A 21,498-nucleotide genomic window follows, 5' to 3' on the forward strand; every position below is an offset into this window, starting at 1 on the left:
CAGAGGCCACATCAGTCTCCTTCCTTATCTAAGGCCACATGTCTCTCTCTTAGCTTTGTGAAGGGTGATTTACACCCCTAGTTGGAATGACTCCCTTTCTGGGCTGATTACATCGGCAAATGCCCCCCAGAGGCCACAGCAGGATGGCCGTATTCAGAGGCAGCAGCCAATAAATCTCTGAGGTTTGTATTGAGCTTCTCAATACCCTCTCTCCTGGCCCTCTGCCAGGCCGGCTGGGGAAGTAAGGAGGGGGCCCATATGGAAGGGTTAGGGGATGAAACCCTACACTTCTTTCATTCTCCTCTTTCTTTCTAAGCATTGTTTGGCTCTCATTCTTATGTGCCATTCTTGCCCTCCATCTTCACCCTGGGGTCCAGTGTGAATCAGGCCCACAGCTAAGAAATACTCTTATCCTTATGTGAGTTCTGGACACCGTGATGTCTCTACCTTGTTGTGTAATCCTGGCAGAACAGCTCACTATTTGAGACTCTGATCAACCCACAGTAACAGAGCTCTCCAGTGGTCTCAACAAGTCAGTTTCCTCAGTGTACTTGTCTTTGGTCTGCTTCTGCGAATTCTGGACTATTGAGGCTCTCATTAACCCTGCTGTCTTCCCTCCTGACACCAAGCAGTTGCATTTTGGAGTCCAGGCTAGCAAAGCTTCTGGGGTTTGACCCTCAATCTGCTCCCAGAAAAACCATTTCAGTGTGCCTCAACCATGTTTGCAGAATTTTGGGGAATAGTCGGAAGCTTACTCCCGAAATACTTATGAAGAGAAAATTAGTTCACAAATTTACAAATTCTAAGAGAAGAGTGCGAGCACCCTTGCGATGTTTCGTGGAAATACTGTTGCAGGATTTAATTCGTGGAAATACTGTTGCAAGATTTAATTTGTGGTAGTTGCCCTCATTCTTAGGGTGGACCTGATGGTCAGAATACAGGAAAGGGGGTGCCTTTTTTGAGAGATACTTGACCCACGAGTTTGTGAGTGTCTAGCAGCAGCTTCCACCGAGTCTGTCGAGCAAAGTTGGCAGCAGGTGGGCAGACTAGGGCGGGGCATCTCTTCCCCAAAGCCTAGCCGCTCCCAGGACGTGTGCTCCGGGCACTAAAAGAAGCTGTGTGGTGCTGCCGCGCCCCTTGGCGGCAGAGGGCGGCGCCCAGGACTCTGGTGGGCGAGTGTCAGATGGAGTGAAGAGGGGCGGGGAGGTGCCGGTGGGAGGCGCCGGTCCAGGGTCTCTGATCGCAGAGTTCCAGCGCGAAGAGCCTGGGAGCGTGCTACCCGAGCAGGCAAAGCAATCTAGGGGTGGCCAGCAGGTACGCCAGTCTGCCAGTCCCGCCATGGTGCGTTCCTGCAACCTGCGATCCCTGCCGCTAGTGGTCCTGCTGCTGCCGTTGCTGCTGGCACTTGGAGCTGGTGAGTGTCGTCTGTGGGTACGCGGAGCTGGCAACAGTCTGTACTTTAGAGGGAGATGGAGATGAGTGTGTTTGGTCACTCCTGCTCAGAAAGGGTGCAGTCGCTGCTTCTGGGCATCTGTCCACCTAAAAGAGCAAGCCTCGGGTGCTGGGAATGAGCTGGGTTCCGTGCCTCACACGGTGTCAGAACTGATACAGAGTGGCAGCAGCGGCCAGGGCACCCAAGCGCCTCCTCGCTCCTGGTTCCCCCTACCTTGTTTTAAGCAATGTCTACACTGCCAAGCCAGTGCCGTTTGCTGCACGTGGGCTGCTTCAGTTCTTGTGCTTGGGAAAGTCATATACACAGATTTAAAGTTTGTTAGAACTGGCTTGTCGCAGGTTAGGGTTGTAAACTACTGCGCAGAACTTGCTAACACCATTATTTGATTATGCTGGTGAGAATATTACCAGCCACCAGTACCTCTCCTCTGACTGCCCAGGGGCATGCTCACCATTTTAATCTGCATTAAAATGTCCCGATTTCCTCTGCAAGCCACCCAAGGCAGAGCCTTGTCCTGTGGACAGCAGATCCGCAGCTGGCCATGAGCCGAGCAGAGTCCAAGGCCTGATTTTGGAACTGCTGTTCCCCCAGAAAGGGCAGCCTGAGGTCTGAGATCCTGCAAACATTCCTGTGACCTTTACAGTGGAACACTGCCTGGCATCTCTTGGTGAGACTCAGAGCCTGCGGGGAGGGAATTCTGAGGCAGACACCACACATGTGACCCTACTTCCTGGGTTCCCAAGGTGGTAACGCAGGATGGCAAGGACTAGTTTCTCCAGGTGGACTCTACCTGGAAATCAGGGCAACAGCACAACACAGGTCTGATTTAGCTGCCCTGGAAATACCGAGAGCTCTAACGACCAGAGGTAAACACTGAACTACTTCTTCACAAACTGATGTAGTGAAGAAGAATGGGAGATAGGTCTATTTCCCACCACAGCACTTGGCTGACAGCAGTGATTTCTGATGAAGCAACCTTGCGGTCTTGTGGAAAATTTCTGAACAGTGACCCATGAGCTGCCTTGAAGTGCCAGGTACTTCCCAAGAGCCGGAACCAACAGAGGCCTTTGACAGTTGCATAGAAATTTGACAGACTTTGGCCTACCAAAGCCAAGCATAGGGGCAAGCATTCAACACAGTGGTTATGACTAAGACTGTCTCTTGGGACACCCACTTCTCATATCAGAGTGCCTGGGTTTAAAATCTGGCTCTGTTCCCAATTCTAGCTTTCTGCTAATGTGTAGGACTACAGCATTTGGAGAGGGAGCCAGTAGATGGGTGCTTGCTTTGTCTCCGTTTCTCTTTCGAATAAATAAATATGCATGTTAAAATAAATAAATAGACAAGGTTAAAACAGAGATCTAATTCTCAGGGAAGTGGCATCTTATATTGAAAATAATTTTAAACCATGTAGGAGGGGAGAGTGTTTGGCACAGCAGTTATGATGCCACTTGAAATGTCCATAATCCATAGTAGACTACCTGGCTTTGAGTCCAGTCCTCCTGATTCTGATTCTGGCTCCCTACTAATATGCATCCTGAGAGACAGCAGATGATGGGGTCAAGTACTTGGGTCCCTGGCCCCCATGTAGGGTAGCAGGATTGAGTAACAGGCTGCTGGCTTCAGCCTGAACCAGTCCTCTCTGTTATATGCATATGTTACTCTATATGGATGGCAGTAGCCCAGATGCTTGGACCATCTTCCATTACTTTTCAAAGAATATTAGCAGGGAGCTGGTTGGAACTGGGTCTCATATGGAATGCTGATGTCACAGATGGCAGCTTAACCCACCAACCCTGAGATAAATAATATTTTGCTGCAGTATTTTTTAAAAATCAAAATGAATTCCAAACAATCCATAATGAATAAAATATCAAAATTTTAAGTAGAATAGGGATGGCATGGTAAAGTACATGTGGAGCCTGAGACAAATGGAGAAATTGCGGGTACCACTTAATGTGACACCAGTTTCAAACTTTAGAGAGCTCAGACTCTCCAGGGAATGTGCCACAACTCATATTCTTAGACATAATCCTCACATATTCTGAGTCATTAGGTAGAGTAGGACCCAGAAATCTGTGTTTCCGTAATTGTTCTGATTGGTTATTAAGTGATTGGATGAGGAGGTTAAGCCAACTGAACTATGTTGTCCTTTCCAATTTTGGAACCCTTTAATTCTAAAAGGAAAGGGACCCAAAGAGGTTATAGAAGTGCCTCACAGAATGTCCCACTACAGTATTGTTTACTCTTTTAAAAGCAGGGGTTCACAGTAAATAAGTATTGGGAATAAAATGGCAATAAGATAGACAGTAAAGTCTAGAGGGGGAGAAACTCAATTAAAAACCAAGCGCCAGAGCCTGGTGTGGTAGCCTAGTGGCTAAAGTCCTTGCCTTGAACGTGCCAGGATATGGGCGCCGGTTCTAATCCCAGCGGCCCCACTTCCCATCAGCTCCCTGCTTGTGGCCTGGAAAAGTAGTTGAAGATGGCCTAAAGCTTTGAGACCCTGCAACCACGTGGGAGACCCGGAAGAAGCTCCTGGCTCCTGGCTTCGGATTGGCTCAGCTCCAGCCATTGTGGCTGCTTGGGGAGTGAACCATCGGACGGAAGATGTTCTTCTCTGTCTCTCCTCCTCTCTCTGTACATCTGACTTTGCAATAAAAATAAAATAAATCTTAAAAAAAAAGTGCCACCCCCCCAACAAAAAAGTAGGGCTAAGAAATGGATGTTTGTTGTCGTGGTTAAAATCTTGCTTGGGATATCTGTATTTCATATCAGAGTGTATGGCTCACGTCATAGCTCCTTTGCTTCAGATCCAGCTTCCAGCTAGTGTGTTCCTGGGAAGAATACAGCAGCAGATGATGGCTCAAGTACTTGGATCCCTGCCACCTACACAGGAGACACAAATTGAATTCTGCACTCCAAGCTTTGGCCTGGAATAACCACAGCTGTTTGCATCATTTATGGAGTAAACCTGAGGGTGGAAAATCTCTGTCCCTCTACCTTTCAAATAAAATGAAAGTAAGTTGGGCCTGGCATAATAGCTGAATTGGTTAATGCTCCACCTCCAAGCACTGGGATCCCATAAGGTTGCCTGTCTGTGCCCCAGCTGCTCTGCTTCCCATCCAGTTCCTTACTTTCAGGCTGAGAAAGCAGCAGAGGATGGCCCAAAGCCTTGGGCCCATGTACCTATGTGGGAGACCCAGGATAAATTCTTGGCTCCTGGCTTTGGATCAGCTAAGCTCTGGCTGTTGTGGTCGTTAGGGAAGTGAACCAGCAGGTGGAACATCTTCCTCTCCGTTTCTCCTTTTTCTGAAAATCTGCCTTTGCAATATATATAAATAAATCTAATTTCTTTTTAAATAAACTTTTAAAAAGATTTATTTATATTTTATTGGAAAGGGAGGTTTACAGAGAGAAGTAAACTGGTGCCACTTGTTTATACACATTTAGAAGGTTGAGGGGCTAGAGCTGTGACAGAAAATTAGGCCATTACCTGCAACATCAAATGGTGCCAGTTCAAATCTAGTTGCTATACTTCCTATCTAGCCCCCTGCTAATAAGCCTGGGAAAACAGTGGAAGATAACCCAAGTACTTTGGCCCTTGAAGTCATGTGGAAAACCTGGAAGAAGCTCATGGCACCTGGCTACAGCCTGACCCTATCCAGTCCACTACAGCTATCTGGGGAGTGAACCAGCCGAACTCCCTTTCTCTGTAATTCTGATTTTAAGATAAATAAATAAATATTAAAAAGAAAAAAATTTTAAAGCTAAAAAAATAAAGGTTCGTTTAAAGATATCTGGGGCAGGGATTTAGTGCAAGGGTTGAGATGTTGTTGGGTTTCCCACATCCATGTGAAATCCGTGAATTTGAGTCCCAGCTCTGCTCGCAATTCCTGTTTGCTGCTAATGTGAACAATGGGAGACAACAGGTGATAACTTAAACACTTGGGTCTCTGCCACCCATGTGGGAGATTCAGATGGACTTCTGCCTTCCTGGTTTCACCCTGCCCCAAACTGGCAGCTGTGGCCTTTTGAGAAGTTAACCATTGAAGGAAAATCTCTGATTCAAATAAATTCAAATAAATAAATACATCTTAAAAAAAAAAGCTCACGGAAGATCTAAGTACATTTTGATGGGAAAAGTATAGAAGTTCCATTTGTGTTGTCGAGTTAAGACTTGTTGCATTAAGCACAAGACATGAAGGAAAGAGAAGAATTAAGAATGACTCCTAGGTTTCTTTTGTTCTGAACAACTGGGATGGGAAGTTGTGTCATCCAGTGATGGGGATCCTAAGTCATAGGTTGCAAGGGGCTTCTTTGGTCTGAGTTACAACTGACCTCAGTATTTATCAGAAAGTGACAGGGTCAGATTATGTCTTCTCCCCTTCTGGCAATAACTCCACACCCTAACTGCAGTTATTTTCCACCTTAAAGAATTTTTAAAAAGCAATTTTTATTTGTCTGCAAGGCAGCAAAAGACAAAGACAGAAGATGACAGCAAGATCTTCTACCAGTTGGTTCACTTCCCAAATGCCTGACACAATAAAGGCTGGGCCAGGCCAAATCCAGGAGCTGGGAACTCCATCCAGGTCTCCCACATGAGTGGCAGCGAGCTAGGTACTTGAGGTACTTGAGGCATTAGGATTTAGAAATGGAACCAAGACCAAAAACCCAAGTAGTGGCTTAACTGCTGCACCTGCTTAACACCTGCCCCAAGGCATTTTTTACATGATTTTTTAAAAAGAGTATTGTTTATTTGAAAGGCAAAGTGCCAGAGAAAGAGGAAGTGGAAAATCTTCCATCAGCTGATTCACTCCCCACATGGCCACAACAGCAAGGGCTGGAACAAGCTGAAGTCAAGAGCCAGGGTCTCCATATAGGTCTCACATGTAAGTGGAAAGCCAAATACTTGACCTATTTTCTGATGCTTCCCCAGGCACACTAGCAGGAACCTGGATCAGGAATTCAACTGGCTTTCCAATATGGGATGCCAGCGTCATGGTCAACGGTTTAACCCACTGCACTACAATGCTGGCTCCATGCTTTTAAATGACTTTTTAAAAAGTGACTTTTTAAAAAGGTTTATTTATTTCCATTGGAAAGGCAGATTTTATAGAGAAGAGACAGAGAATGATCTTTCATCCCCTGATTTACTCCCCAGGTGGCACAACAGCCAGAACTGAACCAATCCAAAGCCAGGAGATTCTTCTAGGTTTCCTGTGTGGGGACAGGGTCTCAAGGCTTTGGGCTATCCTCCACTGCTTTCCCAGGCCACAAGTAGGGAGCTGGATGAGAAGTGGAGCTGCTGGGAACAAGAACTGGTGCACATATAGGATCCTGGTCCTTGCAAGGCAAGGATTAACCGCTGAGCTATTGCACCAGGCCCTTAATGACTCTTAATGAAAGACTCAAAGTTGTTTTTAACTCTCATTTTACACTCTACATATTCTCTACTCTCTGGTTGTGACTCTGCCCAGGGTGCTGATCTCTTGTCCCTGACAGGATCAGCTTCAAACCACCACTCTCCTTCACCTCCCTGGAGGCCGAGCAACCTTTCTTCAAATCCCCATCATTTCTTTTTTTTTTTTTTTTTAATATTTTTTTTAGTGATATACTTTTTTTTTTTAAGATTTATTTTATTTTTATTACAAAGTCAGATATACTGAGAGGAGGAGAGACAGAGAGGAAGTGGAGCTGCCGGGATTAGAACCAGCGGCCATATGGGATCAAGGCGAGGACCTTAGCCACTAGGCCACGCTGCCAAGCCCATCATTTCTTTAGCATTGTCTGTTTTGTCTAGATGATGATGGCTGTAGACTGTCTAGCCCTTCTGGGTTTCTTTCTTCCTACACTTATTCCTAAATGCCTGTGTGCTCCCCTAAGACTTTCTCAAGGTCTCGTTGGCAATCCTCCCCACTCTACCTTGTGACTCAGTACTCTCAGATGCCTCCTTTGCCCTCATGTGAGCCTCACCTGATCCATCCTTCCCCAGGAGAGCCCCTTCCCACTGAGAGCCGGCTCATAAACAGCTGTCTCCAAGCCAAGAAGAAGTGCCAGGCCAACCCTGCTTGTAAGGCTGCCTACCAACACCTTGGGTCCTGCACCTCCAATCCAAGCACCCTGCTACCCTCAGAGGAGCCTTCCGTCCCTGCAGACTGCCTAGAGGCAGTACAGCAACTGAAGAATAGCTCTCTGTTAGGCTGCTCATGTCACCGGCGCATGAAGCATCAAACTGCCTGCCTGGACATCTATTGGACCGTTCACTCTGCCCACAGCCCTGGTAAGAGTGGTCAAAGCTGGGGAAGAGGACTCTTGAGGGTTATTTTTCAATTGTGCAAGATATGGGCTGCGTAATTGATTCTGATGGGGATGATAATGAAGCTTGGTTTTAGAATGAAAGGCGGGGAAGGAATGGGCGGGTATCCTTTCTGGCCTCTACCACAGTGGCTTCTCTTCTCCCTGCTTCCTCTGTTCTATCTGCAAATATAGTTCCCTCTTAGCAGAGCTCTGAACTAGGCTAAGGCTCATGCTGGGAGTTCCTGGAACAGAAAGGGACAGAGAGAAGTCAAAGGAAAGGGTTTTCACCCATAACTAGGCCCCAAAGATCCCGCAGGCAGGGACATCTTGGCCCAGTCTTTAACAGAAAGGACACCCTTAACCAGACAGGAAATGGCAACAAAGAAAAAGGATATGAACAGCCAAACCCAGAGCCAGCATGTGGCCTAGTGATTAAGATACCAGTTAAGAAACCTGTATCCCACATTGCAATTCCCCAAGTTGATCCCTGCCTCTAATTCCTGATTCTGGCTTCAATCCTATTCAGAGTCTAAGAGGCAATGTGTGAGGGCTTGTGTAGTTGGATCCCTGTCACCTCCATGGGAGACCTAGATTGTGTTTCCAGATCCCAGCTTCAGCCCAGCTCAGCCCAGCTTAGGTTATTGTAAGCATTTTCTTTAAAAAAGATTTATTTATTTATGTATTTATTTATTTTTGGGAGGGTGGATTTACAGAGAGAAGGAAGACAGAGACCCCCACACACACCTTTTTTTTTTTAGGATTTATTTGTTTGTGGGGCAGAATGACACACAGAGAGAGGCAGAGATACCCACTCCTTAAATTGTCTCAGTGAAGCCAGAAGCCTGGATCTCCATCTGAGTCTCACATGTGTGTGGCAGGCACCCAAATATTTGTGTCATCTTCTGCTGATTTCCCAGGCAGATGATTAGAAGGGAGTTGGGTCAGAAGCAGGGCAACTGCATCTTCAAGTGGTGCTTGGATACCAGGTGCCAGCATCACAGGCAATGGTTTAACAGGACACATCACAAACTGGTCCTCAACATGAGCTCCTTTGGATCTGAAAACATGTGTCCTAGAAAGACAGTACATGTTCAGTATACAATAATGGAGCAGAGTCCAGATACCTCGACAGCAAGCTCTCACAAAAGAGGAAGAATGGGAAGCACACAATGCACACTGATTCATGGCATTTCGGAAACAGGCCAAAGTTACCAGTATCTTCTTTCTGGAATTAGGGACTTTTCTTTCAGAAGGCACTGTTTCTGCTCAATGGGAGTGGTTGCCCTGCCCAGGATTCTCTAGGGCTCTTGGCCCAGCCCTCTGGGAAGGCCTTTCTTTTTCCGTTATTCTCTTCAGCCGTATTAGAGAAGGGCATCAGAGACTACAGCCTCCTTGGGGACTGACCAGTGTGCTCAACCTGTTTCCTGCCTGAGGAATGTTGGGGGCATTTAAAGTCTCAAATAGTCCCAGTCTCTTTTAATCTGGCTCTTAGCAGTTCAGCCCTCTCAAAACATAATTGCTTTTTATATCTTTGATTTCTGTCATCTCTTGTGCCAGTAGCTTTTTCCCACAATTCAGAACAGGCTTCTCTTCCTAGACTTAATTAGAGCTACCTTGTCCTTATCAAGCTTCTGCAGGAGAGCTACTATTTAGTCTGTCTTTCTCTAAGTGCATTTGTCCAACCGGCAAGATTTATTGGATACCATCTTAATCAGTTGGGAGATCTCCACAAATGGAGTGATAGTCACATAATTTATTTGGTCTTTTTTGCCAGGGCTAAGCTGTAATGAACCTTATCACTCAAAGCCTTCTTCAATTTTATCTGGTACCATTTGAATATGAGAAACAGTTTTCCCTTTAATTCTGCCAAGTCCTGGAATCTCTGGGTCCTCTTTTCTGTTTCCTCCTCCTTGCAAGCTGGCCAGTTCTTTTCTGAACTTGTAGCCTTCTTTGATAGCACCTTGCTAAGTGCAGCCCATCACAATCAAGACATCTTAGTAACCTTCTGCCTCCCGTCTCCCTCCCTTTAAAGCTCATTTGACATCTCATTTTCCTGCTGAGTCATGGCAGGCTGCAGTTTTACCATTTTCTATCCCTTAGTAACAGCTTCTTCCTTACCCACTGTCTAGTCTGAAAGCCAACACCACACATTTCAGGTTCTCTCTCTGTCTCCCTCCCTCCTTCCTTCTCTCTCAATACTGTCACTATAGTATTCTGCTTCCAGTGACCAATGCATTTTCAGATGCACAGTTGGTTAAGTCACTGCTTGGGGCAACTGTATCCCATTTCAAAGTGCCAGTTCAAGTCCCAGTTACTCAGCTTCCTGCTAATGCACACCCCAGGAAGCAGAATATGATGGCTGAAACACATGCATTTCTTTTTTTTGATTTATTTTATTTTTATTACAAAGTCAGATATACTGAGAGGAAGTGGAGCTGCCGGGATTAGAACCAGTGGCCATATGGGATCAAGGCGAGGACCTTAGCCACTAGGCCACACTGCCGAGCCCAGAAACACATGCATTTCTACCAGCCATTTGGGAGACCTGTGAGTTCTAGGTCTGAAAGAAAGAAAGAAAGAAAGAAAGAAAGAAAGAAAGAGAGAGAGAGAGAGAGAGAGAGAGAGAGAGAAAGAAAGAAAGTAAGTCAGATATACAGAGAGGAGGAGAGACAGAGAGGTTCACTCCGATGGTTCACTCCTCAAGTGAGACTGCAATAGCCGGAGCTGCACTGATCCAAAGCCAGGAGCCAGGAGCTATTCCGGATCTCCCATGCAGATGTAGGATTCCAAGGCTTTGGGCTATCCTCAACTGCTTTCCCAGGCCACAAGTAGGGAGCTGGATGGGAAGTAGGGCTGCCGGGATTAGAACTGATGCCCATATGAGATCCTGGTGCTTACAAGGCAAGAACTTTAGCCACTAGGCTATTGCTCCGGGCCCAGATTTGAAACTTAAAAAAAAAGATTTATTTTTATTTGAAAGGCAGATATACAAAAACAGGAGAGAAAAAAAGAGAGAGGGAACTTTCATCTGCTGGTTCATCTTCCAAATGGCTGCAATGTCAGGAGCTAAGCTGATCTGAAGCCTGGAACCAGGAGCTTCCTCTGTGTCTCTCATGTGGGTGCAGGGTCCCAAGGACTTGGACCATCCTCCCTTTTTTTTTTTCCAGCTCTTAAGCAGGGAGCTGGATTGGAAGTAGAGTAGCTGGGACGTGACTTGGCCCCCATAAAGATGCCGGCGTTGCAGACAGTAAATTGATTTGCTGTGCCACTGCTCCGGTCCTGGATTTCAAACATTTTTTTTGCACCAAAATAAGCTTTTTCCATTCCATTTCCCATGAGCTTTTGAAGTGTCTCATTCTTACAACATAGTGGCCAGCACACAGTGTGCTCAGCAAATGATAGCTTTATTATTCTCATCAGTTCATGGAGCTCAGCTTGCACTGCTTGCCACTGGTTAAGTAGAAGCAGTGCCTTTTTCTTTCCTCCACAGGGCTTTGAGATTTGACTCAGCAGCCTTGGTTCCTCCTGCCCCACCCTCCCCTGACCCTTGGCATTCTCATGTCTCCACCTCGTCTCTAGGTGACTATGAGCTGGATGTCTCCCCCTATGATGACACGGTGACCATCAAACCCTGGAAAATGAATCTCAGCAAACTGGACATGCTCAAACCAGGTGGGAGGGTACATCTAGGCTGGGGAATGGGAGGCTGGGCCTGAATCCAAGGGTAGGGAGGCCAGGGGGTGTGAGCAACACAAACTGGAGAAACAGTTCCCCCATCTTCCAGGTGAGTGATCGCAGATGTGTTGTATGGGGTGGAGGTCTGAGCTGCGGCTCATGGTCTGGTCCCATGGGAGACCTCCAAGAGCAACCTTTAAAGAGGCATCCAAGAACCCATTAGAGCTTCCTGGTTTGAAAGGCGGGTCCCTGCAAAGGGGGCAATGGGAGTGGCAGCAGTTCCAGAAAAAGGCACTGAAATGAAATTCCAGCATTCCAGGCTGTCAGGAAAATAGCTTTTTTTTTTGTCCCTGAAGGCTAGGAAATTGCTCATTTTCAACCATTCTAATGGGATGGGCGAGGTTTTAGGCAAGGAAAACAGAGAGTATGAGTTGTGTAAATCCCTACAGGGGTGACTCAGGGTGGGGAGCCATCAGCCTGGTAAGGACTCTGATGCCTGTTTTTCAGGAGAGCAGGGCTGTGAGTTAATTCAGAACTCTCTCGAGAGTTTTTTTTTTTAATAGATCTGAGCTTTTTTGTATAGATCTGAGCTTTTTTGTATAGATCTGAGCTTTTTTTGTATAGATCTGAGCTTTTTTGTGTAGTCCGTTCTTTTTTTTTCGAAATATCTTTTTTTTTTTTTTTTAGATTTATTTCATTTATTTTTACTGCAAAGTCAGATATACAGAGAGAAGGAGAGACAGGGAGATTTTTTGTCAGTTGATTCACTCTCTAAGCGGACCACAACGGCCAGAGCTGCGCCGATCCAAAGCCAGGAGCCTGAAGCCTCTTCCAGATCTTCCATGTGGGTGCAGGGTCCCAAGGCTCTGGGCCTTCCTCGACTGTTATTCCAGGCCATATTTAGGGAGGTAGATGGGAAGTGGAGCCACCAAGATTAGAACCGGCACCCAGATGGGATCCCAGCGTGTGCAAGATGAGGACTTCAGCAGCTAAGCTACCACGCCGGGCCTGTATAGTCCATTCTTGATAACAGAATTCACATTTTGAGAAAGAAAAAAACAGAGATTGATACACAACAAACCATTACTAGTAAATAGCTGTTCCAGTGACTCACTCAGCTGTGCTGCCTATTGGAATGTTCCATTGGTAGAAACAGCATCATAAAGTCCCATGTCTCATGATGTGCACAAAGCAGCAAGTGTAAGTTGGGCATATGATTTGATTTTTTTTTTAAAGATTTATTTTATTTTTATTACAAAGTCAGATATACTGAGAGGAGGAGAGATAGAGAGGAAGTGGAGCTGCCAAGATTAGAACCAGCGGCCATATGGGATCAAGGCGAGGACCTTAGCCACCAGGCCACGCTGCCAAGCCCGATTTGATTTTTTTTTAAAGATTTATTTTATCTTCATTACAAAGCCAGATATTCAGAGAGGAGGAGAGACAGAGAGGAAGATCTTCCATCTGATGATTCACTCCCCAAGTAAGTGCAACAGGCAATGCTGCGCCGATCCAAAATCAGGAGCCAGGAGCTTCTTCCAGGTCTCCCACATGGGTGCAGTGTCCAAGGCTTTGGGCCGTCCTCAACTGCTTTCCCAGGCCACAAGCAGGGAGCTGGATGGGAAGTGGGGTTGCAGGGATTAGAACTAGTGCCCATATGGGATCCTGGCGCGTTCAAGGCGAGGACATTAGCTGCTAGGCCACGCTGTCGGCCTTGTAAGTTGGGCATATATTTTGAAAGTCAGTGATGTTGACAGGTGTGAAACAAGCTAAAGACCTGGAGAGAGTTTGGTATGATCTGTTCAGGACAGTGCAGAAAGTGCTTCAGAGTGTAGAGCAGGGTCTCAGGTTGGGGTTTCTCTCCTCAGAACTCACTACAAGCCTTGAGATGGGGGACTCTTGTTATTTCTGTTTTCTGACTGTTTGAATTCTAGGTAAATGTGTGTTAGATATATACAGAAGATGATGATGATAACAATGATGATAGTTTTGTTTAGGGTTAGGAGTAGGATGAGGAAGGGGGTGGAGGGAAAGCCCTGGTTTAGGAGTGGCTTTGTTCAAGATGGTCCTAGTTTTTTTTCCTATGGATACTACTTTCTTTGTCACTTCGGATATTGTCCCCATTCTTAAGGAAACTGAGCTTCAGGTGTGCCTAGTGATTCAGTGCCCCTCTCTCCCAGACTCAGACCTCTGCCTCAAGTTTGCCGTGCTGTGTACTCTGAATGACAAATGTGAACGACTGCGCAAAGCCTATGGGGAGGCATGTTCTGGTTCTCGTTGCCAACGCCTCGTCTGCCTCCAGCAGCTGCGCACCTTTTTCGAGAAAGCAGCCGAGCCGTATGCTCAAGGCCTGCTGCTGTGCCCGTGTGCGCCCACTGACCTGGGCTGCGGAGAGCGCCGCCGCAACACCATCGCCCCCAGCTGTGCGCTACCACGTGTGGCAACCAACTGCTTGGAGCTGCGTCGCCTCTGCCTTTCAGACTCACTGTGCAGGTATGGGGTGCGAGTGAGCCGGAACCGGGCAGCGCCCCTCCTTTCCGCTTCCTTCCTTTGCGAGGCTGAGTCTGATTTGTTCCACTGGCTGCTAAAACCAGGTGGCCACTTTTAATAGTTTGTGAAACTCTTCTCTCAAAAGAATATATATCTTTATATAATAAGCTCAGGAAATGTAAACATAAAAGTTTATATAAAAATACTCATGCATAGATATTAAAAGAATAAAAAACTTTAGAAAGGTAAATTTACGTAGAGAAAGAGAAAAAATCTTCCATCTGCTGGTTCACTCCACAGATAGCTGCAACAGCCAGAGCTGAGCCAATCTGAAGCCAGGAGCTAGGAGCCTCTTCCAGGTCTCCCATGCAGGTGCAGGATCTCAACGATTTGGGCCATTCTCCACTGCTTTCTCAGGCCACAGTCAGGGGGCTGGATGGGGGAGTGGAGCAGCTGGGACGCATATCATTGCCCATATGGGATGCTGGCACTTGCAGGGGAAGAACTGGCCAGTTGAGCCATCATGGCAGCCCCTCAAAAGAATTTTTTGCACAAAAATAAACATCTTTTTTTTTTTTTTAAATATTGGTTTATTTGAAAGGAGAGTTACCAAGGGGGAGGGAGAGACAGCGAGGTCTTCCATCCACTGGTTCACTCGCCACATGGCCGTAACAGTCAGTGCTGGGCCTGTTGGAAACTGTGTGCCAGGAGCTTCTTCCAAGTCTCCCACATGAATGTAGAGGCCAACGCATGTGGGCCATCTTCTGCTGCTTTCTTAAGTGCATTAACAGGGACCTAGATGGGAAGTGGAACAGCTAGGACTCAAACAGTGCCCGTATAGGATGCTGGCCTATAGGTAGCTTTACTTGCTATGCCATGGTGCTACCCCTCAACCTATCTTTTAATTTCGTTCTCCCTGAACTTCTTTAAGTACCTTTGCATATGCTCAAAATCTCTATTTTTATTCTGTGGGTTGAAGGATAACTGAAGAAACGTTCCTTAAAATGTAGTAGAGATGGAATTTTAAACAGTAGAGGTTGCTTCCAAAAATCCCTAAAGGGGCTGTGTTGTATTGCAGCAGGTTGAGCTACTGCTTGGGACAACATCCTGTGTCAGCAGTGTTCGGAGTCACTGCTGTGCTTGTGACTAACTACCTACTAATGCACGTGAGATGGCCCAGGTGACTGGGACCCTGTCAGCTATGTGGGAGACCTGGATGGAGTTTCTGGCTTCTGGCTTTGGCCTGACCCAGACTCACATGCATGCACACACATTCTCTCTCTCTGATAAGTAAAGTTAAGTTTAAAAAACTTCACTTTGGGTCAGTAATGTGACATATCAGTTTAAATGTTTAAGATTTATTTATTTTTATTGGTAAGTCAGATTTTACAGAGAGAACATGAGACAGAGAGAAAGCTTTTACATTCATTGGTTCACTTCACAAATGGCTGCAATGTACAACGTCCAGAGCTGAGTTGCTCCAAACCCAGGAGCTTCTTCCAGGTATCCCATATGGGTACAGAGTCCCAAGGACTTTGGCCATTCTCTGGTGCTTTCCTAGGCCATAAGCAGAGAGTTGGACGAAAAGTGGAGCGCCAGGACATGAACCGGTGTATATGGGATGCCGGCATTTACAGTTAAAAGATTAACATATTGAGCCACACCACTGGCCCTCAGGTTAAACTGCTGCCTAGGACTCTGGCTCCCCACAGGAGCACCAATTGCAGTCCCAGCTGTTCCACTTACCATCCATCCCAGTGCTAATGGATGTGGAAAAACTATAGAAAGTAGCCCAAGTCCTTCGATGCCCTACCATTCTTATGGGAGACTAGGATAGAGTTCTTGGCTCCTCACTTGGTCCTGGCCAGCCTTCGCCATTTCAGCCATTTGGAAAGTGGGTCAGCAGATGGAAGATTCTTTTTCTCTGTAACTCACTTCCAAATGAATAACAAAATATATCTTTAAAAAATATTTTGGGGCTCGGCATGGTATAACCTAGTGGCTAAAGTCCTCGCCTTATAAGCGCTAGGATCCCATATGTGCCGGTTCTAATCCCGGCAGCTCCACTTCCCATCCAGCTCCCTGCTTGTGGCCTGGGAAAGCAGTTGAGGACGGCCCAAAGCCTTGGGACTCTGCACCCATGTGGGGGATTGGTTTGGCTCCTGGCTCCGGATTGGTGCAGCTCCAGCCATTGCAGTCACTTGGGGAATGAATCATTAAATGGAAGATCTTTCTCTCTGTTTCTCCTCCTCTCTGTGTATCTAACTTTCCAATAAAAATAAATCTTAAAAAAAATGTTTTTACCAAAATACATTTACCTTTTAATTCTATATTTTTAAAGATTTTTTTTTTTATTGGAAAGTCAGATATACAGAGAAAGATCTTCCGTCTGATGATTCTATCAGAGGGAACATATGATACTTGTCCTTTTTGGATTGACTTTTTTCACTGAACTCAGTTTTGTTCTTTACTGCTATAAATAATGATGCTATAAACATCACTCTTCAAGCTCTGTGCACAAATGTGATTTTTTACTTACGGCGTGTTACTACAAATTCTATCACTAAGCCAAAGGACATGAAGATTTATAATACACTCTTTGGAAAACCTGTAACTCTGATCTGATTTCCTGTGCCCTTGTAGGACAAAACACTTGCCAAATTGACGTTGTCATCTCTTGAAGTGACGTGTTGACAATGACAGTCACTCCAACCTTGTTTTGCAACTTCTGCCTTTTGCTTCTTTGTACCTGTGACTTTATCTTCAACTATCACATAATCAAGGCTCTCAGTAATTATAATACTAAGATTTACTATATTCTTACTTAGGTTTGGGTACTGTTTTAAATTTTTATCGCAGATTAGCTAATATGAACCTCACAAGAAGTCCATAGATAGGTGCTATTTTTTTTTTAAATCATCCTCAGTTTACAAATGAAGAAACCAAAGCAAAGAACGCTGGGGTACGGGGTGCCAAGGCCTTTGGGCCGTGTTGCACTCCCCTCCCAGGCCATAAGCAGATGCTGGGTAGGTAGTGGAGCAGCTGGGACATGAATTTGCACCCACATGGGATCCTGGCCCCTGGAAGGGGAGGATCAGCCAATTGCGCCACTGTGCCAGGCCTGAAAGCTTCAATAGCTTGCTGAAGATCAGCCAGTCAGGCTTCAGTTAGGTTTAGAATGTTAGGGATCTGGTCTAGGATCTATGCATCTTAACTGCTCTGCTCCATCTAATATACTGAAAGCTGCATTGGCACTTCAGAAAATTTATGGGAAATGGAATTTATAAAACTTATTTTGGCACACAAAAAATGTTGAAATCTAGATGAGGGATCTTTAAAAATTTTATTGAATGTATGTTTAAAAAAACAGCATGTGTTTCATTTTTTAGAAATATATTTTATTGAAAAGGTAGATTTATAAAGATAAGGAAAGACAGAGTTACCATCTGTTGATCCACTCTCCAAATGGCCTCAACGACCAGAGCTCAGGTGATCTGAAGCCAGGAGCCCAGAGCTTCTCCCAGGTCTCCCGTGTTGGTGCAGGGTCCCAAGGATTTGAGACATTCTCTGCTTCTTTCCCAGACCATAAGTAGAGAGCTAGATTGGAGGTGAAGCATCTGGGATATGAATACTTGGTCAAGCCCATATAGAATGCTGGCACTTGAAAGTGGAGGATTAGCCTGTTGAGCCGTGGTGCTGGTTCTCCCTTCTCCCTCCCTCCCTCACAACTTTTTTTTTTTTTAATTTTAAGTGATCTTTACATAATTGATCAGGGTGGGAAGGATGGAGGGTTAGAGAAAAGTGGACATGATCATTGTTTGTAAATTTTTCATTTTTTCTTCCTGTTTCTGGGGAAAAGGGGAGATAAAGGAAGAAGCCATAACCAGCCTCCCAACTGTCCCAGTACCCCTCCCTCCCTTTAAATGTTTATTTATTGCAGCTGGTGCTGTGGCTCAGCAAGCTAAACTGTGGCCTACCGTGCTGGCATCTCATATGAATGCCTCTTTGAGCCCCAGTTGTGCCACTTCCAATCCTAGTAATTTACCTGGAAAGTAGGTAGCTAAGCTATTATCTCTGACTTCAAGGAGTGTGCAGCAGAATAGGTGTGACAGGGAAATAAATTATAACCTAACAAAGCAAAATGTAACAAAATACAAAAATGTATACTGAAAAACATACTTGTAATTTTATTTGTTGAAGAAATCAGCTTTACCTGTTATAGAGTATGAGTAAAACAATATCTAGCATATATTGAACACTTAATGTGTGACTGATACTGAGCTAAATGTAATGCAGCATTCTCTCTTTTAAATTTTGTATTACTTTCTTAAAAAAATTATTTGTTTTAGAGGTAGAGTTTCAAGGAGAAAGAGGGAGAGCTAGAGGGATCTTCTGTATTCTGGTTGATTCTCCAAATGGCAGCAACAGCCAGGGGTAAGCTAGGATGAAGTCAGGAGCCAGGAGCTTCATCCGGATCTCTCAGGTGGGTACAGGGGCTGAAGCACTCAGAGCATCATCTCTTGCTGCTTTCTAAGGTGCATTAGTAGGGAGCTCGATTGAAGTGGAATATCCAGGACTCAAATCAACTCCCCATATGGGATACAATTATAGGTCACGGTTTAACCTGTTGTACCACAATTCTGCCCAGCACTCCTCCTTTTTGAAGATTTATTTATTTGTTTGAAAGTCAGAGTGATTGAGAGAAAGAGAGAGACCTAGCGTCTGCTGCCTTACTCCCCAGATGCCTACAAAGTCCAGGGCTGGGCCATCCTGCAACCAGTAGCTGGGAACACCATTGAGTCTCCCACTTGGGTGATGGGCCCAGTTGACTTCCATCTTCTGCTATTTTCCCAGGTGCATTAGCAATGAATAGCTGAGACTTGAATAGTATTACAATATAGGATGCCAGCATTGCAAGTGGTGGCTAACCTTGCTGTACCACCATAGCAGCCCCCTACACATGCAGGTTCACACTTCATCCTCACAAAATTCCAAGAGGTGGTGCTGTTAACCTCTGTCTATTTCATAGTCAGGAAACAGGTGAAAAAATGCTGCCTGAGGTCTCATAGCTAGATAGTGGAGCCTAGGTGCAGAGTGATATGATGTGAGGATATTTCTTTGGAATAGGGACAGGCTTTTGTGAGGAGGAGGCTCTGGGCTAGATCCTGAAGGCAGATGAGGATGTTCTGGGAAGATGGACCTGCCAAGGGAAATAGCAGCAAAGGTGGAAACTGCATGCTAGACCCTCAGTGGGGTCCCATAATATTCCCTTCTTCCAGATCACGCCTGGCAGATTTCCAGACCCACTGCCATCCCATGGATATCCTAGGGACCTGTGCAACAGAGCAGTCTAAATGTCTGCGAGCATACCTGGGGCTGATTGGTAAGACTGGGCTTGGGTGGGGACCCCCAGGGGGATTGCCCCTGAGGATAACTGCTTTGAAATCCGTATGATGTGGACCAAAGTCCCGTGAGAGATGGTGGGAACTGAAGCTAGGGTTACTCTAGACCCTGATAAACCCTTCCTCTCTTCACCACACAGGGACTGCCATGACCCCCAACTTTGTCAGCAACATTAATACCAGTGTTGCCTTGAACTGCACCTGCCGTGGCAGTGGCAACCTGCAGGATGAATGTGAGCGTCTGGAAGCTTCCTTTTCCCACAACCCCTGTCTCAGTGAGTATGCCCCCTGTTTGTTCACTGCCTCCATGGCCACATGAGCTGGAACTGGAGGGAGAGAAATGGCCAACCCTGTGCCTTAGAACTTTTTCTGTCTCCTTCAGAAAGAGCAACTCCTCCTCGGCAGTGGCTTTGGTCCCACCACCCCAATCACACCTGAACCTTTCTTCTGTCTTCTGTTTCCTGAATGACATCCCCTTCCCCTCATCCCCAACACACACACACACACACACACACACACACACACACACACACCCTCAATATGCTCAGCCTCTCTGGCCCAGGAACATTTCCAGCTCAAATAATGAGAGAGTGCCCCATTCCCACTCCCATCCCGTCTTATATCCCAGAGTCCCTGTGCACCACCCCTTCCAACCTGCCTTCTCTCCTCTGCTCAGTAAAGGCTATGGCAGCCAAGATGCGTTTTCACAGCCAGATCTTCTCCCAGAAGTGGGTGGACTCCACCTTTACCGTGATGGAACGCCAGGTAGGGCCTTTTGGGCTACATTCTCTATTGTTTTCCTGACCCAACTGAGGGGAAACCCAAAGCTGTTGGATCAGGGGGCTAAAGGCAAAGGGCTGACCTCCTTGTGCCATGACTTCAAGGGCAGGGGGATGTCTTGGCTGAGGTCACTGAAACAGAGGTGGTTCCCTGAGCTGACTCCATTCCATTTCTTCCACAGAATCAAAGCTCTGCTCTGCAGCCGCGGTCCTGGGTGGCTCTTCTGTTTTGTACCCTTGCCATGATTCTGCTCCTGAGCCTCTGGTAGTTGGACTTTCCTGAGAACCCTCTTTCCCTCCAACACACCCAACCAGACTTGTAGCCTACAGGAATGAGCAAAGGACAGGAAGGAGGGGCTGAGCACAGCGGTGCAGCCCTGACCTACCCAGCACCTCCAGCTGACTTTGTAGTCAAAATAGGGACTATACATGATCTCCAGCTCTTGATTATTGGCTGGTGCCCATGTCTCCCTCCTTTTCTCCCTCCCTCCCCTACTCCCTGCTCCAACTTCTGACTGTCTTCTGGTAGTAACCAGCTCCTAATCCCCACCATGATTACCTGAAGTTTGACAAGGTAGTCATTTCTATTTCAGCTTCCACTTGAGTAGGGCCAGGTGTTCTGAGGCAGCCTAGAAAGATAGTCCCCATAGTGAAGAAGTCTAGAGCAGGATTCCTGTGCTCTGGTCTCCTCCTGTGAGTGGGAATGGTTAAGAACCCACTTCCTGCACTGCCCTGTCTCCAGAGTCCTACAGAGAGTGTGTGAGCATCAGGAGCCAGGGCCTTTGTACTTGCTTGGTTCCTGCTGGTGTCCCCAAGTCCCTCCCACCCCCAACGCCTTGAATCAGATTAAACATTTTGACTGAAGATTCTGCTCTTTTCCCTCTTTTCTCAAATTGTGAATTTATGTAGAACTAGTAGTATGATGGACACAAGAGCCACAGGTCAGTTGATGAGGAGGCACAGCCACCCTGCCACCAAGTAGGGAGACTTCAGGCAAGTCTCTTGGCTTCCCTCTGTATTCTTGACATGGAGATGGAAAAGGTGTAGCTTTTGTGAGGCTGTGGACCTGACGTTTGTCCCAGTGGTCTCTGGGACATTGCTTGGGATCTGCTAAAGCAGCCAAGATAGGCATCCTTAGTCACCCACAGCGTTTATCGAGCACTTGCTTATATTTACTGCTATGCCCCTGGATCTCATTGGGGTCCAGAAGAAAACAGAGACTGGAACTCCAAGAAGTATAATCCCATTAGGATAAGGAAACACCTACCTGTGTGGAGTAGCAGGAAGAACATATTTAAAGGCTGTGGCTATTTGTCTATTAATTCATTCCCTTCCTCTTTCAATAAGCATCTGATAAGTGCTGGGTCCACTGTGCTAGCACAGGAGATTTATAGTTATGAGA

The 21,498-nt window shown here is 46.2% G+C and overlaps 1 protein-coding gene across 3 annotated transcripts; it reads left to right on the forward strand.

The window, feature by feature from the left end:
- The first annotated feature begins 1,152 nt into the window (after positions 1–1,152).
- GFRA3 (GDNF family receptor alpha 3) lies at positions 1,153–20,956 on the forward strand. Of its 3 annotated transcripts, XM_058677434.1 has the most exons (8): positions 1,153–1,414; positions 7,446–7,733; positions 11,330–11,422; positions 13,606–13,918; positions 19,195–19,298; positions 19,458–19,592; positions 19,999–20,082; positions 20,279–20,956. In XM_058677434.1, exons 1-8 carry the CDS (start codon positions 1,339–1,341, stop codon positions 20,377–20,379), a joined length of 1,194 nt encoding a protein of 397 aa, XP_058533417.1. In that variant the 5' UTR covers positions 1,153–1,338; the 3' UTR covers positions 20,380–20,956. The 3 variants fall into 3 exon arrangements, with proteins under 3 accessions (XP_058533417.1, XP_058533416.1, XP_058533415.1); XM_058677433.1 differs by lacking the exon at positions 1,153–1,414 and having other exon boundaries at positions 7,242–7,733; positions 19,994–20,082; XM_058677432.1 differs by lacking the exon at positions 1,153–1,414 and having other exon boundaries at positions 7,242–7,733.
- The last annotated feature ends 542 nt before the right edge of the window (positions 20,957–21,498 follow it).

Source organism: Ochotona princeps, chromosome 19 (assembly GCF_030435755.1).
Source record: "Ochotona princeps isolate mOchPri1 chromosome 19, mOchPri1.hap1, whole genome shotgun sequence".
NCBI classification, from domain to species: domain Eukaryota; kingdom Metazoa; phylum Chordata; class Mammalia; order Lagomorpha; family Ochotonidae; genus Ochotona; species Ochotona princeps.